This window comes from Mustela putorius, unplaced genomic scaffold (assembly GCF_011764305.1).
Source record: "Mustela putorius furo isolate JIRA1106 unplaced genomic scaffold, ASM1176430v1.1 tig00003834_pilon_pilon_pilon, whole genome shotgun sequence".
NCBI lineage: Eukaryota > Metazoa > Chordata > Mammalia > Carnivora > Mustelidae > Mustela > Mustela putorius.
The window spans coordinates 110,042,702-110,065,881 of record NW_025421987.1 but is presented as its reverse complement, the minus strand read 5'-3'; the positions used below and the strand labels follow the sequence as shown (position 1 = coordinate 110,065,881).

Genomic DNA, 23,180 nt, shown 5'->3' with positions numbered 1-23,180 from the left:
CTGGAGAAAAAGAGTTGGATTGTAAGCTTGTTTGTGGATACAGAAAAGAGAAGATTGGAAAAGTGAGGGGCAGTGGATGATAATAAAGTCATGGAGAAGCTGGTAGGGAGAATAGATTTCTTCTCAAAAACAGGTATGAGGAGCATTCTCCTTTTCAAATAAACAAGCTTTGAAAAGTCTCAGCCTCAGTTTCCTTTACTCCAGTAAAAGGAGTAATACTAACCTTAAGGGAGAGGTGTATATGTCATGTCATGAGTATGTTGAGCTAGCATGAATATGTCAAGCACTTAGCAGGCACTTAGTATATTTTACTAAATTTAGCTCATTATCATGACACTCTTCTCCAATTTGTCAAGGCACCAAAAACCCCTCTGCAGAAGAGCATGGACCTTTTAGGAAAACAACTTTCCTTTTATTCCTTTGGTATAATAGGTAAGAGAAGAGTGAGTATGTGTATCTCATCTATTTACTTAGGTTTTATTTGTTTGTTTGTTTTTGAGTGGGAAGGGAGAGTTGAGATAGATGAGTAAATGTGTTTATTCATTTAATTAATTTTTAGCTTACTACTACTTTTTTTTTTTAAATTTATTTATTTGACTGACAGAGATCACAAGTAGGCAGAGAGACAGGCAGAGAGAGAGGAGGAGGCAGGCTCCCTGCTGAGCAGAGAGCCCGATGCGGGGCTCGATCCCAGAACCCTGGGATCATGACCTGAGCTGAAGAAAGAGGCTTTAACCCACTAAGCCACCCAGGCGCCCCAGCTTACTTTTAAAAAATCATAAAACTAGCCCCCAACCATTGTCCTTTTCTACAAAGATAAATTAGAACTCCATACAGTTCCTATCATCAAGGAACATTTCTGTAATCATTTTAGTATTTGTGTTTCTAGTTTTCAACAAAATGGATAGTAATGTTTTATGAACTAACTGTTCCTTTTTTGTTTCATATTTTCTTCATAAGTGTCTTGTCATTGAATAGATGCTCATTAAATTGATGTCATAAAATAGGTTGTATAGTATTCCATTATGTGGGAAAAAAATCTTAGGCCTTTTTTAGATATTTCTATGTTTTTTTGAGTTCTTAAAATTATGTAAATGATTCTTCAGTGCAGTTATCTTTTTCTTAAAAGCAAAAATTATTGGGTCAAAGAGTACCCATGTAGTTTTAAAAGTTTTGGCTTGTTTTTAAAGGTTTTTGTTTCATATTGCCAAATAAATATTTTTCATCAGCAAAGCAGAAGTTTATCTCATCCATCACTCTTGCCAACTTTGTTGTCATTAACAGACAAATATAAGACTTCTCATTATTTTATTTGACAATTTATTATAGAGACATTGAATACTTTCCTCATATGTGTGTTGGTCCTTTTTATTTTATGACCTGACAATATATCTTTAATCTTGCGGTTTGAGTGTTAGGTTGGTAACAGCTCTTTGTATAATTAGGATATCCATCCTTTTGTTACATTTTTGCCCTCCAATTTTTAAATTCCCTTTTAGGGATAAATAAAATAAACTTGGTACAGGAGAGAGATACAATTGAAACATCTTCTGATATAATTGTCATGTTAATAATCTTTGCAGTTATAATTTCTTTGTTCTATTCATTAAGGCTGTCCCAGCCCTATGTTGTGGAAAGTGTTTATGTTTATATCTATTTGAACATCAATCTACTACTTTAGTTTTTACTTTTGACACTTAAAATCTTACTGAGTAGAATTTATTTTAGTTTAAGACTTAAGGTATCCAGGGCAAACAGAAACTAAAAGAATTTGTGATTACCAAACCAGTCCTACAAGAAATAGTGGGTCCTTTAAGCAAAGAGAGAGCCTGGAAGGACCAGAGACAATACACAGTAACAGTAACCTTATAGACAATACAGTGGCATTAAATTCATATCTTTCAGTAGTTACCCTGAGTATAAATGGGCTACATGCCCCTATCAAAAGACCCAGAGTATCAGATTGGATAAAAAAATAAGACCCAATTATATGCTGTCTGCAAGAGACTCATTTTAGACCCAAAGACACCTCCAGATTTAAAGTGAGGTGGTGGAAAATCATTTACCATGCTAATGGACATCAAAAGAAAGCTGGAGCGGCCATCCTTATATCAGATTAGATTTTAAGCAAAGACTGTAATAAGAGATGAGGAAGGACACTATATCATACTAAAAGAGTCTATCCAACAAGAAGATCTAATAATTGTAAATATTTATGCCCCTAACATGGGAGCAGCCAGTAATATAAGCCAATTAATAATAAACTCAAAGAAACACATCAACAATAGTACAATAATAGTAGAGGATTTTAACACCCCCCCTCCCACTGAAATGGACAAATCATTTAAGCAAAAGACCAGCAAGGAAATAACGAGCTTTAAATGACTCACTGGACCAGATGACTCACAGATATATTCAGAACAGTCCATCCCAAAGCTACAGAATACACATTCTTCTCAAGTGCACATGGAACATTCTCTAGAATAAATCACATCCTTGGTTACAAATCAGGTCTCAACTGGTATCAAAAGATTGGACTCATTCCCTGCATATTTTCAGACCACAGTGCTTTGAAACTTGAACTCAACCGCAAGAGGAAAGTTGGAAACAACTCAAATATATGGAGGCTAAAGAACATCCTACTAAAGAATGAATGGGTCAACCAGGAAATTAAAGAAGAATTGAAAAAATTCATGGAAACAAATGAAAATGAAAACACAACTGTTTAAAATTTTTTGGATGCAGCAAAGATGGTCCTGAGAGGAAAGTACATAGCAATACAAGCCCAAGAAACAAGAAAGATCCCAAATACATAACCTAACCCTACACGGAAAGGAGCTGGAGAGAGAACAGCGGAGAAAGCCTAAACCCAGCAGGAGAGGAGAAATAATAAAGATAAGAGCAGAAATCAATGAAATAGAAGCCAAAAGCACAGTAGAACAGATCAACAAAACTAGGAGCTGGTTCTTTGAAAGAATTAATAAGATTGATAACCCCCTGGCCAAACTTATCCAAATGTAAGGAGAAAGGACCCAAATAAATAAAATCATGAATGAAAGAGGAGAGATCACAACACTGAAAAAATACAAACAATTATAAGAACTTATTATGAGCATCTATATGCCAACAAATTAGACAATCTGGAAGAAATAGATGCATTTCTAGAGAAGTATAAACTACCAAAAGTAAACCAAGAAGAAATAGAAAACATGAATAGACCTCTAATAAGCAAGGAAATTGAAGCAGTAATCAAAAATCTCCCAACAAACAGGAGCACAGGGCCAGATGGCTTCCCAGGAGAATTCTACCAAACATTTAAAGAAGAATTAATACCTATTTTCCTGAAACTGTTAAAAAAAAAAACAGAAATGGAAGGAAAACTTCCAGACTCATTTTTTGAGGCCAGTATCACCTTGATCCCCAAACCAAGGACCCCATCAAAAAAATTTACAGACCAATATCCCTGATGAACATGGATGCAAAAATTCTTACCAAAATACTAGCCAGTAGGATCCAACAGTACATAAAAGGATTATTCACCAGGACCAGTGGGGTTTATTCCTAGGATGCAAGGTAGGTTCAACATCTGCAAATCAATCAATGTCAAACACTATGTTAATCAACGAAAGGACAAGAACCATATAATACTCTCAGTAGATGGAGAAAAAAGCATTTGACAAAGTATGGCATCCATTCTTGATTAAAGCTCTTCACAGTGTATGGATAGAGGGTATATACCTCAATATCATCAAAGCTATCTGTGAAAAACCCACAGTGAATATCATTCTCAATGGGGAAAAGCTGAGAGCTTTTTCCCTAAGGTCAGGAATACGGCAGGGCTGTCCACTATTACCACTGTTATTTAACATAGTACTAGAAGTCCTAGCCTAAGCAATCAGACAACAAAAAGAAATAAAAGGCATCTGAATCAGCAAAGAAGAAATCAGACTCTGACTCTTTGCAGATGATGTGATACTTTATGTGAAAAACCCAAAAGACTCCACCCCCAAATGGCTAGAAATTCATACAAGAATTCAGTAAACTGGCAAGATACAAAATCAATGCAGAGAAATCAGTTGCCTTTCTATACACCAACAGCAAGACAGAAGAAAGAGAAATTAAGGAGTTGATCCCATTTACAATTGCACCCAAAACCACAAGATACCTAGGAGTAAATGTAACCAAAGAGGCAAAGAATCTGTACGTTGACAACGATACAATACTCTTGAAAGAAATTGAGAAAGACACAAAGAAATGGAAAAATATTCCATGCTCATGGATTGGAAGAATAAATATTGTGAAAATGTCTGTACTACCTGGAGCAATATATACATTTAATGCCATCCCTATCAAACTACCATCGACTTTTTTCAAAGAAATGGAACAAATAACCCTCAAATTTTTTATGGAACCAGAAAAGACCCTGAAAGCCAGAGGATATTGAAAGAGAAAAGCAACGCTAGTGGCATTATGATTCCGGACTTCAAGCTGTATTACAAAGCTGTAATTATCAGGACTGTATGGTATTGGTACAAAAACAGACACATAGACCAATGGAACAGACAAGAGAGCCCAGAAGTGGACCCTCAACTCTGTGGTCAACTAATCTTTGACAAAGCAGAAAAGAATGTCCAGTGGAAAAAAGACAGTATTTTTAACAAATGGTGTTGGGAAAATTGGACAGCCACATGCAGAAGAATGAAACTAGATCATTTCCTTACACCAGACACGAAAATAGACTCAAAAAGGATGGAAGATCTCAGTGTGAGATAGGAACCCATCAAAATCCTTGAGGAGAACACAGGCAGCAACCTCTTCGAACCTAGTCACAGCAGCTACTTCCTAGAGCCATCGCCAAAGGCAAGGGAAGCAAGGGCAAAAATGAACTATTGGGACTTCAGGATCAGAAGCTTTTGCACAGCAAAGGAAACAATCAACAAAACCAAAAGACAGCCGGCAGAATGGGAGAAGATATTTGCAAATGGTATATCAGATAAAGGGCTAGTATCCAAAATCTGTAAAGAACTCAACACCCAAAGAACAAATAATCTAACCAGGAAATGGGCAGAAGACATGAACAGACATTTCTGCAAAGAAGACATCCAAATGGGCAAGAGACGCATGAGAAAGTGTTCAACATAACTTGGCATTAGGGAAATACAAATCAAAACCACGATGAGATACTACCTCAGGCCAGTCACAGTGGCTAAAATTAACAAGTCAGGGAACAACCGGTGTTAGTGAGGCTGCGGAGAAAGAGGAAACTTCCTGCACTGTTGGTGGGAATGCAGGCTGGTGCAGTCACTCTGGAAAACAATATGGAGATTCCTCAGAAATTTGAAAATAGAGCTACCCTACTACCCAGCAACTGCACTGCTGGGTATTTACCCTAATGAAACAAATGTAGTGATCCGAAGGGGCACGTGCACCCGAATGTTTATAGCAGCAATGTCCACAATATCCAAACTATGAAAAGAGCCTAGATGTCCATTGGCAGATGAATGGATAAAGATGCGGTGTGTATATATGTATGAGTGTACACACACACACACACACACACACACACGCAATAATATGCAGCCATCGAAAAATGAAATCTTTGCCATTTGCAATGATGTGGGTGGAAATAGAGGGTATTATGCTGAGTGAAATAAGTCACTCAGAGAAAGACAATTATGATCTCACTGATATGTGGAATTTGAGAAACGAGACAGGATCATGAGGGAGAGAGGAAAAAATGAAATGGGATGAAACCAGAGAGAGAAAGACAAAACATAGAGACTCTTAATCTCAGGAAACAAACTGAGGGTGGGTGGAGTGGAGGGGGGTGGGAGGGATGGGATGCCGGGGTGATGGACATCGGGAAACGTATATGCTATGGTAAGCACTATGAATTGTGAAGAGTAATGAATCACAGACCTGTACCCCTGAAACAAATAATACATTATATGTTAATTTTTAAAAAAGGAGTTAAGGTAGAGTTAATATTTTTACTCAAAAGTTAATTATCCCAATACTAATTATGTAGTCCATTCTTTATTCCCTGAGTTGAAATGACATCTTTATCATACATTAAACTCTTGAATCAATTTTGGAGTACTTTCTCCTTTAATTTTTCCATAATTTTATTTTATTTTTTTATTTTTAAAAGATTTTGTTTATTTGTCAGTGAATGAGAGTGAGAGAGTGCACAAGCACGGGGAGCAGCAGGCAGAGGGAGAAGCCGGCTTCCTGCTGAGCAAAGAGCCTGATGCGGGACTCAATCCTAGGACGCTGGGATCATGACCTGAGCTGAAGGCGAATGCTTAACTGACTGAGCTACAGAGGCATCTCTCCTTGATATTATTTTAATTATTTTTCCTAGCTTAATGTCTCAAAATTAATAATACAGTTTTAAGTTAAAGCAGATTTCTCTTACGCAGTTTCAATTAAATAATATTAATTGTATTGATCCCTCTGTCTTCATAATAAAGAATGTAGAAAGGTATTTCATTCCTCATTTTTAACCAGTATGTAGTTAATTTGATTTTTTGATTATTGATGTTTATTTTCTAGAATTTATAGGGAATTTGATAAATCTAAGAGATTTAGTCACTTAAATCTTCCTAGTTGTATTAATGCTGTACTGTGAAACCACATCACTTTTAGTGATAAAAATCTTTCAACTTTATGATTATCTGGTTTTAATATAACACATTGATCATAATTTTTCTTGTTAGGATAGTATATGGAATAGAATAGAATAAGGGTTAAGATCAAAATCAGAGGTCAGCAGACTTTTTTTCTTTTTTTTTGGCGAAGAGCCTAATAGTAAATATTTTAGCTTTTGGTCCTTATCAAAGTATTTCCAGTATTCTCTGATGGAAATACTGAACTCTGCTGTCAACAGGAAAGCATTCGTAGACAATATATAAACAAATGGATGTGGCTATGTTCAAACAAATTTTATTTACAAACATGCAGGAGGTTTTCAGATTATAGCTTCCCTGACCCCTGGTATAGTTCATTGAATGTAATTTCTTTTGTCAGGGTCATATTTTGATAGGATCTTAAGAGAGTCACCATCTGGATTATTATTTTGTAGTTGTAGAAAGATGAATAAAAACTTTGTATAAGTGTTTATATTGATCTAGACTACAATCTTAAAGTGGCTTTATTTTATTAAATCTATAATGATACTGTGTTTTTTCTCAAAAAACTAGTGGTACACTCCATGCCCCCCTTCATTTCAGAAACAAAGGTTAAAGCAGAGCGTATGTTGTTTGGTTTATGTTAATTGATTTTTTTTTTATAAAGAGTATTTATTTATGTGACAGAAAGAGAGCATAAGCATGGGTGGAGCGGCAGGTAGGGAGAGATGGAGAAGCAGACTCCTGGCAAGGCAGGGAGCCTGACTTCGAGCTCTGTCCCAGGGCACTGAGATCATGACCAGCACTGAAGCAGATGCTTAATTGACTGATCCACCCAGGCATCTCATATGTTAATTGATTTTTCATTTGTAAATGCTGTAAAAGTAGTAATTTTTAAATGTCAGTGCAATTTTCAATATCTTAAGTAAGATAAGTCACTCTTTGAGCCAAGTCCTAATTATTCTTTTGTTTGTAGAACAAACTTTATACGTATTGCCTGTATATTTAGTTAGGAGAAGTAATGTTCCAGGGTTTATTTTTGAAAAGCTGATAATAAATAGAAGATTTGTATGTTTTACTCTACCTCTGCCCCCCACCCCCCATGGTATGAAAATACTGGTAATATTTTCTTATAGTGGGAATCCTTAGATACTATTGCTTTAAGGAGTGGGTGGCAGCAGCGGTAATGAAAGTTTAAACTCTGTGTGTGTGTGCGTGCGCACGCGTGCGCACACATACAGCATTGATTTTAAGCAGCATTAATTTTAATCTCCCCTGCTTAATGGATTTTTGTAAAATCATGAAATTGTGATCTGATGCACTTTATGTGAAGGGACTTTTTGATTGCCCTCAGCTTGTTATTCTATCCCATCTATATTATGTGATTATATATAAAGGGAAAAATAGCTATTTGATTTTGTTCTAGGTATCATCATGTTGGTTGGCTGGTTACTAGGAAAAGATATCCTGGAAATGTTTACTATTAGTGTAAGGTAAGTTTTGTTTGTGTATAAATTAAAGTCTCTTTTCCCTTTCTTATTTCTCTAATAGGCATAGGTTATGTTCCACTGTGGAGGTATTATATGAGCAGAAAAGAGTATAGTGTCTCTACTTAAATAGTTCAGAATTCATATACTGAAATGAATTCTAGGAAAATGAAAACCTACATGTATAGCAGTGAAAAAAATCTGTACTAGAGGCTTGGTATTATCTGTCTAATATAATACTGCATTTTTATATATAAATAGACAAGGATTCCCCAGCTGAAAATTAGCAGCATAAAAGAGAAAGACCATAGTAATCAAAATTAAATAATCTCAGAGGAAAATGAAAAATTCAAGACATAGAGCAGAAAAATTAAAGCTAGGAAGCATTTTTATTTTCAGAGATTTCAGAGATTTGTGAAGAAATGGTATCATGATAAACAGATTACTGCAGAAGAGAGTCAGAAGACATAAAAAGTTTTTAGAAAATTATGAGTTTTAACTGCTGAAATTGAAAATTCAATTTAAAGGCTGTAATGTAAAGTCAAAGAGGGCTCCCAAAAAAACAGGTAAAGTGACCAAAACAGAGAACGAAATAAAAGTGACAAAAAGAATAATTTAATATATACTGTATCTAACCAATAGGAGTTCCAAAGAGAGGGAAGAATAAATTATATAAGAAATGTTACATGAATATTTTCTCAATCTGAAGTAAGACATGAAATTTTTATAGTTTGTATAGATTTTCTAAATGCAAACAGGATGAAAAAACTTCCAATCTAGATACATCATTATGGAAAAGAGTTTAGGTCGTCTATAAAGGGAGTATAATCAGACTGGTGTCAGACTTCTCGTTAGCAGTTGCAGTTTCCACCATTTTTCCACCATGGGGGTCTTTTTATTTATTATTGATTTTTATTTGTTTTTATTGTTGAAAATTTTTATTGAGAGAGAGAGAGGATGAGTGAGGGTGGGGTGGCGGGGCAGAGAAGCAGGTTCCCTGCTGAACAATTTGCCCAGTGTGGGGCTTGTGCCCAGGACTCTGGTATTATAACCTGAGCTGAAGGCAGACACTTGACAGACTGAGCCCCTGAGGTGCCCCCCTGGGGTCTTTTTCGACTCTTCTAAACATTTCAACTGATAAAACTTTCATAGGTCACAATTGGTACCTGTGCCCTGAACACTGGGGCGACTTAAGGCGGCCATCTTCTTCTTCTTCTCCCCCCTCCAGCTTTTTTAGTTTTTTTTTTGTTAAGATTTTATTTATTTATTTGACATAGAGATCACAAGTAGGCAGAGAGACAGGCACAGGGTGGGTGGGAAGCAGGGTCCCTGCTCAGCAGGGATCCCAATGCGGGGCTCGATCCCAGAACCCTGAGATCATGACCTGAGCCGGAGGCAGAGGCTTAACCCTCTGAGCCACCCAGGCACCCCAAGGCAGTCATCTTCTGAGAGAGTCTATATAGCAGTTCAGCTTCAGGTGCGAAGAGGTTGGGATGACCTTGTGAGTTGGGGAGCTGCCCTGGATTAAAATGTTTCATATTCCATGGATACCAGCATCTCTGGAAACATACTTCACAGGGTGCTTGCAAGAAATATGTCCAGTTATAAAAGTCACCTACACTTAGGAAACCTAGTATGATGGCTTTCTGTAAGACAATTTAAATTCTTCCAGTCCATAGACAGTTTATCAGTCAGGAGATCCCTTTATCATAAGCAGTGTTGCCTGGCAACATAGTTGACTTAATTACCCTTACCAGGTCACTGGGGGAACAGAGCTAGAGAATTAACCAAATGCAAAACAGGAAAAGGATTTTGTTAACCCTTCCTCCATAGTAACATTAAATTACATTAGAGAACAGTGGGGCAGTGCTGTCAACATATGAGGGGAAAGGATTTTAAATCTGTAAATCTAGGCAGAGATAAAGTATTGATCCAGTTAATTACAAGTAGATGGGCAAGTAATAAGAAAATTTTTTCCTTCCATGTCCTATATGAATTCTGGTAAAACAAGAATGAAAAAAGGAAGATGATGTATGGTATATAAGTAAGAGTAGAACTCACTTAGGCATCTAAGGAAAAGAAATCCTGGATGACAGCTCTGTGGTAGGCCTAGGAAGTAATAGTTCCAAAATGTTAGAACAAAAACAATGAACTAAAAAATAATCCGATGGTTTACAAAGAAGAGGTAGGTTGAGTAAGAGGTTCAAAAATACTTGTGATAGGGTGAAGGAGTATATATTTTTTTCCCCTCAAAGAAGCAGAAATACAGTTTGAAACTCTTGGCTTCAATCTCTATAAAAAACACTTGGGTGAAATATGAAATAAATTTAAAATGGGGCATGAGTTTGAAATATTAAACATTAGCATATAATCTCTTGGATTCATTTTTAGATTTTGAGGGTTTTTTTTTTTTGAGCAGTTCTGTTCGTGAAGATTGACATGATTTTTATTCCTACTTCAAGGTCTTACAAAGGACAAAGCATTAAAAACTTTTTTAATAGAATAAAACTCCTTCTATTTCACAATTATTATATGGGTCCATTGTCCTTTTATAATTTTAAGTAAGATATATGATGGGATCTTTTGTGACCTTATTTTTCCTGTGTCTTGAAACATTTTATTATTTCATTACCCTAGCAATTATTTTAATAATTATTTCCAGCTGTTCTAAAAATGAGTAAAAACAATAAGAATGCAGAAGAATGATGGGATCACTTACAGGGTTGATGTAATAGTAAAGTAAATCATCATTCTGTTATTCTCTAATTTTTTTTATTACATTGCTCAGAATATTACATTGTCCTTTACAAAAGCATAAAAGAAGTCTATAGACAGTCATTGTTGTCTTCTTTTTTTACTCATTAAAATTAAGAATCAGAATTTTTTGCTTTCTGCCATAATGGCATAGAATAATTGATAGAAAGGTAATTGGACAAACCAGAAGATGAATGGAAAGAGACAAAGAGCCACTGTACGCTTTAGTAATGGAGGTGAAACTTAATCAAACAAGTGAAATCTTAATACTATGAGTCTTTGGATAATGGTAGTCTAAATTTTCTGAAACTCCTGAATTAATGAGTGAATAGTTTACTTCTAAAGACAAATAGGGAAGGACAGGTATTCCCTTTCAGTTAGTCATTCTGCAGCAAGGAATTCATCATGCAGTGTTTTCCAGCAAAAATCCAGACCATCCCTTTTTGTTAAAAGGATGTATGTAAGTTTTTAAAAAATTTTTTATGATATTTGTTTACCAATTTTTACTTTATACCATTTATAAATGGAGAAATACCAAAGGCTGGTGTGACTATAAAAATGATTAAAAGGAAATTGATGACATAGAAATGAAAAAGTTAATTGGACTAATGTTATTGGTGTTTATAAATCTAAAAATTATTTTACGAAGATGACTGTTCTCTTTTCAACAAAATTATGAACCATCCACAATTTCAAAAGTGTTGCATTTTGAAGGTACAAATACAAAAATTGAAAGCCTTTATAACCTATTGGAAATGTATTTTGAATTTGAAATCATATTTTGTAAAGTGTATATATTCCGGGTTCTTTCCTGACAGTTGATGAGCCATTAGTTTCATCCAAAGGACATTACCCCTTTCAAATATATGTATACCTTCAAATCCAGGAATATATTTTGAGTTTAAAATTCAAAATTTCTAATGAAGTTTTTCACACTCCATTTTATTCCTCTGCAGATTATTTTTAAAGTGACTTAAAAACAAAACAGTGGAAAGGTCCATTAGATCTAGATTATGAACAATGATGCCTTTTTTCCCTAATACAGGGAGGGTTAATGGAAGCCTAAGAAAAGAGGATTCTGTTTCAGCATAGAGTAGTTCAAAAGAGAGTAGGAAGTATTACTGATAGAACATATTTCGTTGGAGCCCAAGGTGAGGCTTGAATTTACCACCCCGCAACTAAGACCTGAGCTGAGATGAGTCAGGTGCTTAACTGATAGGTGCCCTGATAGGCACGTATTTCTTGACTCTTAGTGTATGTACATTATTTAGCCAGTGATATTTTGTCATTCATTGGCTTTCAAATTTTGGAATTAATCTGTAAACAGAGCATGAAAGCTTAATAATGCTTACAGAACAGGATGCTAAGGATTATCAAGTTAGATCATGCTAAAGAAAAAGTAGGTAATAGAAATTGGTGAGTAGCTGTGTATGCAGCAATGTTAAAATGAAAAACAGGAACGCATACTTGTAGACAAGTCAAGAGGTGGTATTTGGAATGGGTTAAAAAATAGAAAGTTAATTTGATTTTTTTTTAATTTTTTTAAAAGATTTTATTTATTTGAGAGAGATCACAAGTAGGCAGAGAGAGAGGAGGAAGCAGGGTTCCTGCTGAGCAGAGAGCCTGATGTGGGGCTTGATCCCAGGACCCCAGGATCATGACCTGAGGCAAAGACAGAGGCTTTAACCCACTGAGTCACCTAGGCACCCCTGAGTTTTTTTTTAATTGCAAAGGGAACAGTAATTAATTTTTTTTGTTGTGATGAAATACACATACATAAAATTTACCATTTAAAAATGTATAATTCAATAGAATTAAGTCCATTCATAGTCTTGTACAGCCACAGTCATTACTGAGTGTCATCAAAAGAAAACCCTGTGCCCATTGGACAATCACCAGTCTTTGTTCTCCCTAGCCCTTGACAGCCACTAAACTGCTTTCTCTATGGATTTGCTTATTGTTAATACTTCATATAAATGCAATAAAAACAATATGTGTCTTTTGTGTCTGGCTTCTTTAACTTATTATAATGTCTTCAGAGTTCATCTGTGTTATAGCATGTATCCACCATACAAAGAAAGGAAGTACCTTTCTTTGTATGGTGGAATAATATCTTATTGTATGGCTATATCACAGTTTCCCATTTATCAGTTGATAGACATTACAGTGATCTTTTGGCCATTGTAAATAGTGCTGCTATGAACAGTCACATATAGGTTTTTTTTTGAATACTTGTTACTGTTAACTGCATTTATAGATGAGAAAACTAAACTGTGTGGGTGTAGTAATAATAGCTCAGGGTCAACAGGTAAAAATTGGTGAAGCCATGGGCATAAATCTAGGCAATCTGATGTCACAACCTACATTCTTCAACCACTGCACGTAACCTGGCAGCTAGTAGGTATCCAGTAAATGTTAATCAACTTTCCTTTCCTCTTGAGGCCATTTTTGAGTGTTTTAGTATTTTTATTAGCCTCTGTTTTAAGTAACACCAATCGAAATTATTGCTGTAGGTACTATTTAATTAATACTTGAATACTAAGTATATATTGGTTACAGTTTGGCTGTGGCAGCAATTCCTGAGGGTCTTCCCATTGTGGTCACAGTGACTCTGGCCCTTGGTGTTATGAGAATGGTGAAGAAGAGGGCCATTGTGAAAAAACTGCCTATTGTTGAAACTCTAGGTAAGTATATGGTATTACGAGCAAACTTAAGTAATAGTTGTTAGTTTACATCAACAGTGAATCATCATCAGGTTGCTGCAGTTTTTGTCTTAAGAGGCTAGCATAGTGGTGTTTGACTTGTTAGCAAAGTTAAATACGGTTTTCAGGACGAGAAAAGGCCATTAAAAGTATATGTCAATTAGGACAGGGGACTTTCAGAGAAACCTGTGTGTCATGGATGTTCTAATTCTTAAGTCATGTAAAAAAGAAATCTATATAATAAAACCTTAGAGTAAAATTAATAGAATTTTTTGACATCTCAAGGAAGATAATTGATAATCATAGGTCCCAGAGTGTCATAATCCCATTGAATTTGTTGATAAGAACAATAATATACAACAGTTGCTAAATGTTGCTATAAATTAACTTTATGTATGCTCTGAAACTTCTTTTTTAAAAAATTTTAGGAATCCAAAAATACTGAATTTAATTTTTTAGTCTATAAGATTGAGAAGGCAAAATATCTTAAAATACTAACTGAAAAAATTATATGGGTTTATAGGTAGGTACCCTTAAAACTATATAAAGTTACAATATAAAGCTAATACTGAGAAGCTCTGTAGAAATTCAGTTGCAAGTTAATAAGAAAACATCAGCATTTATCACTTTAAATTTTAATTTCGGAACTTACTTTATGGTGGTGAAAAGCATAATGAGAGAAAACAAGAAAATTATCGGTGAACTTGATTTGTACAAAATTAAGAGAAGCAGGAAAGGCTTCCAGAGTCTTTGATTTGTTTTCAGTGTATACTTGTTTATTTCTCACTGACTCTTGGTGACGTATAATATTTATTCTGTAGGCTGTTGTAATGTGATTTGTTCGGATAAAACTGGAACACTGACAAAGAATGAAATGACTGTTACTCACATATTTACTTCAGATGGTCTGCATGCTGAGGTACCGTATAGTTTTGTTTTTTAACAACAGTATTTCTTTGTTAAGAAACTTGGTGTTTAGACATTTCTAACAATTCTGTTGTCGTGTCTTCTTAAGGGCTATAAATTCATCATCAGCAGATCCTTTTCCTTATGCTACCAGTCTTGATCCCACTGCACTTGTAAACTCCATTTTTATAGTCCAGAAACTTTGAATCATCCTTGGCACCTGTCTTTCAGTCTCCCCTAGCTGTTTGTTACCAAACTCTTCTTGCTCTGTATGCAGATTGGGAGATCTTTTATTTTATTATTTATTTATTTATTTTAAGGATTTTACTTATTTATTTGAGAGAGAGAGTGAAAGAGAGCATGAAAGGGGAGAAGGTCAGAGGTAGAATCATACTCCCCATAGAGCTGGGAGCCCGATGCGGGACTGGATCCCGGGACTCCGGGATCATGACCCGAGCCGAAGGCAGTTGCCCAACCAGCTGAGCCACCCAGGCACCCCTTGGGAGATCTTTTAGAACCAAATGTTAGCAAGTCACTCCCTTAATTCAGATGTTTCAGTGGCTTTCCATTGTGACCAGGGTCCTGAAGTATGGCCTTTCAAAGCCCCTGTGTATTTTGTTCCTTATTTCCTTCTTTATCCTTTCATGTTTCACTTTGCTTTCTGGGCACCAGATGCATGGCTTTATGGTTCTTTTGGTGTGACAAAGTCCTCCTACTTCAGGCCCTTTGGCGCTTTTCTCATTGCATAGGACAGTCCGTTATGTCTTCATCCTTTGCAGCTCAGTCGCATCCTCCCTCCCTCTGTTCCTCTTTCTCCTCCTTCATTCCAATTCACTTAATTGGCATATAGTATATCATTAGTTTCAGAGGTAGAGTTCAGTACCCATTACATCCCATGCCCTCCTTAATGTCTTATCACCCACTTTCCCCATCCCCCTACCCCACTCCCCTCCAACAACTCTCTGTTTCCTATGATTAAGAGTCTCTTATGGTTTGTCTTCCTCTCTGATTTTGTCTTGTTTTATTTTACTCTCCCTTCCCCTATACTCCTTTGTTTTGTTTCTTAAATTCCACATATGAGTGAAATCATATGATAATTATCTTTCTCTGATTGACGTATTTTAATTAGTGTAATATCCTGTAGTTTCATCTGTGTCATTGCAAATGGTAAGATTGCATTTTTTGATGACTGTAATATTCCATTGTGTGAGTGTGTGTGTGTGTGTGTGTGAGAGAGAGAGTATGTGTGTATGTATCCCACATCTTCTTTATCCATTCATCTGTCAATGGATATTCGGGTTCTTTTCATAGTTTGACTATTGTGAACATTGCTGCTATATAAACATTCAACCCCATTTCTTTCTTTTTTAAAGATTTTATTTATTTATTTGACAGAGAGAGATCACAAGTAGGCAGAGAGGCAGGCAGAGAGAGAGGAGGAAACAGGCTCCCTGCTGAGCAGAGAGCCCGATGCGGGACTCCATCCCAGGACCCTGAGATCATGACCCAAGCTGAAGGCAGCGGCCTAATGAGTCACCCAGGCACCCTCAACCCCATTTCTTTAAAAAGCTTTGCTGACCACCTAGAACTGGCCCTATGTTATTTGTTTTCCTAGCACTCAGTGCCTCTTAGTTTTCAGCCCAGGTAAAATTTTCTGTTCTTCCTTATGCCATAAGTTTTAATAGAGCATAACTCAGTTGCCCAACACAGGGCCTGGCTCATAGTAATAAATACTTGTTGAAAGAATAAATGAATAGATGAATTACTTTATTTTAAAAATAATATATTTGGCAGTTTATTAAGTGCATGTCGTCTGTGTGTATTGGTTAATTTTCAAGCTAAGTTAATTTTCAATGACAAGTTCCAGTTTCACTCCAGTCTTGAAAGGATTTCTGGCAGGTGTGTTTGTTCATACTACTCAAGATGGGTACAGTATTTTAAATTGCATTTGCATCCAACTTACTGCATCATTAGACAAATCATGGAAGTTGTACTTGGGTTTATTCAATTCCATTTTGCATAGGCTTTAAAATTTTAGACTATTGATATTTGGGGTTTTAGATTTAGGTAAGGATACCTAATACTGTGTTGTTGAATGTGCCTTTTCTGGATGATTCAGGGTCATTGGTGTTATATGTGCTTGTATGGTTCAGGTATGGAAGGTAGGATATACATTTCTTTTGTTTTAAGCCCATACTTTCATATGTCAAACATTAACCATTAATTTCTCTCTAAACTGTCTTATTTTTACTGTGAAATTTAACTTTTGTTGATTTAGTTCTAGCCACACAGAAAAAGTATCTGGCTTTTCTCTACCTCTGATTTTTAAAACTGGCATGTAATATACTATGTTAATGTAGTTTGCAAGAGCTAAAATAAATGCAGTGTCTCTGGGCCTGTATATTTGCCAAAAGAATTCTGCTTTTTTCTGAGTCTCAGATTAATCACGAATGTTAAATGTGGAAATGGATTTGAGTTCTTAGAAAATTTACTATGTTTATAAATGTAATGTTACATAAATTTAGAGCTCGTTTATGTATAGAGATTTTAATGGTTTATCCTTTGTTATGGTATATTTTAAGTAGAAATAATATAAAATTGTATTAGCAATATATTTCTATTTAAAATACGCTATACATTTTACTAATAATTTATTCATATAATTAACTCGAGGTTTTTTATTATGGTGAAAATCAGAATCTATATTCTTTTTTTTCAAAGATTTTATTTATTTTGTTAGAGGGAGAGTGAGTGTGCATGAAGTGGGGAGAAGGGCAGAAGGAGAGGGAGAGAATCTTAAGCAGACTCTGTGCTGAACTTGGAACCCAGCATGAGGCTCAATCTCATGACCCTTGAGATTGTGACATGAATTCACACCAAGAGTTGGACACTTAACCAACTCAGCCCCCCTGGTTCCCCAGAATTTATATTCTTTTAACTATTAAATGTTCTTTTAGACTTATGCTTTTCTAAGTATATATGCTAACAGTATCATAATGTATAAAATGAAATGAATACAATCATTATAGTTTTTGGGTTTTATAAGGCACTGTCTATGAGTTGGATTACTGACCCCACTTTATGTTCCTTAGGTTACTGGTGTTGGCTACAATCCATTTGGGGAAGTGATTGTTGATGGTGATGTTGTTCATGGATTCTATAACCCAGCTGTTAGCAGAATTGTTGAGGTAAATCCTTTATTTTCTAAGACGGTGATTTTTCATAATGACTTAGGATGCAGGGATGGACTCATAGTTTCTGTGTATTTCTCCTAGGCGGGCTGTGTATGCAATGATGCCGTAATTAGAAACAACACTCTAATGGGGAAGCCAACGGAAGGAGCCTTAATTGCTCTGGCAATGAAGGTATGTGCCTGATTTCTCCTCTTTGACGTAAGAGACATCACCTTCAAATGAGAATGTGAGGCTAATCGATTTCAGTATTCTTGGTTTTTAGGTGTGGATTGAAGCCTCAATAGTATTTCACTGTTTTATTGCCTTTTGCGCATCAGTTTTATTCTTCCCGGATATACAGAGCTAATACAGCCTTTTCAGTAGACCTTTATCCCATACATTCAAGAACCAAATTAATGGCCAGTAACTGGATTTCTTCTTACGAAGGAATGTTCTCATAATATTTTCCATAATATTTAGAGTTTTGTGTGGAAAGCTTTCTAAATGTGTGTAATTGCTGAAGTACAGAGTTCCAAATGAGTAAAAGGCAACATTATTTAAATATTTTCAGGTAAAGATGTTAAGGCCCTCATGAGAAATCGGCTTTTCTTTCTCTAGTCTTCCTATTTCCTTTACTATCAATTTCTTAAAATGAGTGTAGAATTAGAATTTGTGTTGGGGCATCTATCCCAGTTGATGTCCTCTTCTAAGTCTTACATTTGATTATTAAACCTTAAGTCCCCTTTGTCAATCCCATAACAAAAATTAAAACTCCTACTTTTAAGAGCAGTCCTAGAAAATTTTGAGACTTGTGTGAAACAGAATACCTCTAAATGAGGTTGTTTGAATTGTGACTCAGTATAGGAATGTAGGTTATTACATTTATTTTAATAATATAAAACTGATAGTTTTAGAATATATGTTTTGTTAACAAAAAGCTATGTTTCTTTATTATAGTTAAAATAGCATTGTATAGCTTTTTGAAAGATATTTAAAAGTTCAGTCCGTTAACCATATTTACAGTGTTATACTTAACTTTATACTCTTACCTTTTTTAAGAGATAGAGATTATGAAACTACCTTCTTATGACTGGGGACCTCACATTTTAGGTAGGGAGTTGACACTGACATCCTTGGAACAAATACAAGTTAGACCAGTATAGCAGATAGTTAAGTCTTAAAGGTTGAGCCAAACAGGGCAAATTCAGACTTGAGACCCAGGCTTTGAGGGATAAGCAGGATTTAGATAGGAGATAGGCTAGGAAAAGAGCAAGGATAAAAGCATGGAGGAAAAAATAAGCATAGAATGCATGTCAGTTTATGTATTGGTTAACTTGGATGAAAAAAAAAGAGGAGTTTGAGTAGCCCAGATGATTGTTTAATAGACTGCATGGTGGGACCTTTGAAAGCCAAGAAGAAGAGTCTGAACATGTTTCAGTAGATAGCAAAGAGACAACAAAAAGCAATAATTTAGGTTTTTCAGTAGTTTAAAAAATATATTTGAATATTTGGAGGATAATGTGGAGGGTATTTGCAAGAACAAACAGCTACAGGACACTGGTAGTGGTCAGAATATCAAGTGGTAGGATGTAAGGGAGTAGGGTGGTAAGCAACAGGATAGATACATTTGAATCCCTAAAAAGTAAGAAATTGAAATTGAAGCATCTGTTGATCATAAACGTACATGCTCAGTCTTGGTCGGGTACCTTTATTTATTTGTATCCTGCTTCCTTCCAGAATTTGAGCCAGTAGAGATTTTAATTTAGTTGGTGTGAAGAGTTAGTCTACATATGGTCCAGGTAGCATGCCTTAGACTATATCTACATACCTAGGCTTTCATCTTGATCATGTATGTTGCCCTTCAGAGATATGTGGTATATGTAGATAGAGTACTGCTATCCTGTCACCATTATTTGAAAAATACCCAGGTATCTCTAGCCAGCTTAGCTGTAAGTTGTGACCCTTATTCTTTGTTATAGGAAAAAATAGTCACATGTTGGTGAGATTTAACTTTCTTTTTGTGTCATGTAGATGGGTCTTGACGGACTTCAACAGGACTATATCAGAAAAGCTGAATATCCTTTTAGCTCTGAGCAAAAGTGGATGGCTGTTAAGTGTGTACACCGAACTCAGCAGGTACCCTTCCATGTAAAGAGGACTTACTAAAGCTTATTTAATATAGATGACTGTGTTGTATTGATTATTCACCTTGAGATTTAAACTTAATGATTTAAATTAAATTTAAATCATTGAGCGTAACAGAGGTCTCTTGCTTTAAAGTGTGTATAATTCATAGTAATTCATTCTTGTTGTTCTCATGTTCTCTTTGAATTCATGTGTAGGAACATCAGATTTTGCTGTGTGAGCAAACAGCTTAAAAAGAGCTGGAGCCTGGTCTCAGTGTCCTAAAACTTGTGACACCAGAGTCTATCAACATTTTAGTTGCTGATGACTATGTATTATAGGTTTCTGCCCTCTGGTGTCAATCTGTGTTCTTTTACTGAAGGGAATGTCTTGTCTTCAGAACAAATAGAACCACATTATTTTGTGGAAAAGTGGTTACCAAATGTGTGTAATTCATGTTAGTTGATCCAGGTTACAAACTGGCAAAATGACGTGCACTGACATTTCAAGCTGCTACTTTGTTCCTGGGTGTTTTGGAAATGTTTACAAAGTTAGTGTAATATGGGTTCTTAATACACTGAGTAGGGTAGTAAGTGTATCTGCAGTGTATAATTATTTCACTCATAGTTGCTATTACCAGCTTGATGCTTAAACTTATTTTGCCTTTAAAATATACATATTTGTATTTTTATATTTTCTTTATTAGGAATTAATAATTGGTTATGTGTTTTTACCTGTGAGCAAATAGTTTGAAACCATTACATCTCTGTAGAAGGAATGCGTGAGAGGATTTTCCCCTCACCCCCATAATAAGTAGGAAACATAATTGATTTTTTTAAAGATTTTATTTATTGGCAGAGAGAGCACACATGAGGATGGGGAACAGCAGGTAGAGGGAGAGGGAGAAGCAGGGTCTCCACTAAGCAGAGAGCCCGATGTGGGGCTTGATTCCAGGACCCTGAGATCACAACCCATGACAAAGGCAGACACGCAACCAACTGAGCCACTCCGGAAACATAATTATTTTTAAAGAAAGACTAGTTTGGCCAACATTGAACTTGTGAATGGTTGTCTGCCAGGAAGTCTGTTCATGAGGGGGAAAAATATTTTTGTCTAATCTTTAAAAGAACTTTTAAGAACTCCTAGGAAGGAGACAAGTGAAAATAAAACTGTAAAAATAACATAACTTAAACCTTGCAACGTAAGGGGTGCCTGGCTGGCACAGTTGGTGCAGCTTTGCGACTCTCGATCTCACAGTTGTAAGTTCAAGCCCGTATTGGGCATGGAGCCTACTTAAACCTTGTAACATAAAGTATTCAAAAATTGCTTTGGAGTTACATAATTTTCAGCTGATGTCTCTCGACATAAGAGTTATACAGCAAGCATATCTGTATGAGTTTATTTGGAAGGTCTCTTTCTTTACATTTTATAGGTATGATCACATAGTACTTAAAGATAACGTGGCTATGTAAAGTTGAATAATTTGACTTTAGCAGTTTTGAATGTAACTTCATCAGAGTTGTACTTTGGAAGTTGTATTTTGATGTGTTACAGTTTGATCTTCTTAGTTGTGGGAGTGGGAGTTAGGTAGCAAACAGGATATAAGTTTGGAAAGATTTGTGTGATGATTATTCTCATTTGCTGATCTGAAGCATTTCTCTTACAAAACAAAACCAGCCAATGTAACCAACAAAAATCCAAACTCATTGAAGTGACTCAGGATGTAGAAGAGGTCAGCCTGGCACAGATGTGGCATATTTACCAATTTAAAAATAACCCCAGTGGCTCAGATAGTTAGTTCTAAAAAGTCTTGTATTTGAGCATGTCAGTATACATTTATTTACACTTTCTCTCTGGAACCTGACAAAATGACAACCAGTGTATAAAGGATTTCAAAAAAGGAATGTACAGAAAACTCAGAGTGAAGATGGGGACTAAGGCAGAGAGCCAAAAACAGGAGATCAGTTTCAAATTCTTTGTGAGGATCCAGTAGAACTTACTCAAGTGCCTTTTCTGTTTCTTTAGGCCAGATCATTAGTGCCCCCCCCCCTTTTAACCCCTGTAGAGTATCAGAAATCGCATCTTGGAGACAAGAGTGGAAAGCAGAATTAAGGCTTACAACTGAAATCACTGTGTTAAGGGCAAGTCATTGTCCTGAAGGATAAGCCTCTAGCCCTAATTCCACTTTCTTAGAATGCCTACAGGGAGGTCTCCATGCCCTCACTCTATAAGTAAGAAGATTGAAGAGTTGTAGAGAAGCTGACTGGTCCCAGGGAGATCCCAATGGTACAGAGTTGTTTTGTTTTAAGTAGGCTCCATACCCAGTGTGGAGCCCAATGCGGGGCCCCAACTCATGACGCTGAGATCAAGACCTGAACTGAGATTAAGAGTTGGATGCTAAACTAACCAATCCACCCAGGTGCCCCTAGTACAGAATATTCTTTGTTTTTTTTTCTTTGTCATTCATTTACTTGAGAGAGAGAGAGAGAGAGAGAGAGAGAGAGAGAAAACACGTGAGCAGGACCTGGGGGTGAAGGGCAGAAGGAGAAGCAGACTCCCTGCCGAGTAGGGACCCCAATGTGGGACTCAATCCCAGAACCCTGGGATCATGACCTGAGCAGAAAGCAGATGCTCAACCAACTGATCCACCCAGGTGCCCAGTACCAAGTGTTCTTAACTGAGTTCTTCGTTCAGTGGTAGAGTTTACTGACTCCTGGTCATCATTTCATCACCCTAGGCCATCATTTGATAAACCCTGTCAATGCCCACAGAGCTTCTAGATCTTGAATTTCTTCCTTCTTAATGTAAATGGACCATCAGGTATTAGTAGATACTTGGGAAAAATCTTCGGCATGAAAGGCACAGACCAAACTAACAGAGAAAGGGGTCTCAGCAAAACAATGATAATGTTAGATGCTGAAGAAAATTTCCAAAGACCATAGAAAATGACAACAAAATACTTTAAATAGAATGTTTAAAAAATAAAGTCAAGGAATCTTTCAGAAAGTGGAACAAAAGGTCAAAGAGGTGCTTAATAAAAAAGATAAGGTACAAAAATCAGAAAATAAATAGGAGAGCTAACACCCACCTAATAGTGGTAAAAGGAAGAGAGTACAGAAAATGGAAAGTCTTTTTTTTTTTTTTTTTTTTAAGATTTATTTATTTGAGAGAGAGATTGAGTGTGCACGCATACACATGAGCACACTGAGGGAGGTGGGGAGCCTGATGTGGGGCTTGATCTCAGGATCTTGTGATCACAACCTGAGCTAAAACCAAAAACTAAGAGTTGGCTGCTTAACTGACTGAGACACCCAGGTGCCCCCAAAATGGAAGGATTTTGTCAAATAACATCAGAAAATTTTCCAGAGGAAGAACCTCAGCTTCTAGAATAAAATTGCCTACCAG

General features: G+C 36.1%; 1 protein-coding gene across 7 annotated transcripts in view; it reads left to right on the top strand.

Annotated features, from left to right (window-relative positions):
* The window catches only part of ATP2C1 (ATPase secretory pathway Ca2+ transporting 1), a 182,851-nt gene that overhangs the window by 106,176 nt on the left and 53,495 nt on the right, over window positions 1-23,180 (top strand). For all 7 annotated transcript variants that reach the window (XR_006609236.1, XM_013061420.2, XM_013061421.2 and 4 more), the window contains 7 exons: window positions 357-432; window positions 8,056-8,122; window positions 13,430-13,554; window positions 14,394-14,491; window positions 17,571-17,666; window positions 17,754-17,843; window positions 19,683-19,787. Coding sequence is in view for 6 of the 7 variants with exons in the window: in XM_013061420.2 (XP_012916874.1) it covers window positions 357-432; window positions 8,056-8,122; window positions 13,430-13,554; window positions 14,394-14,491; window positions 17,571-17,666; window positions 17,754-17,843; window positions 19,683-19,787 (657 nt within the window). In the remaining variant the exon portion in view is untranslated. The remainder of the gene's footprint in view (window positions 1-356; window positions 433-8,055; window positions 8,123-13,429; window positions 13,555-14,393; window positions 14,492-17,570; window positions 17,667-17,753; window positions 17,844-19,682; window positions 19,788-23,180) is intronic.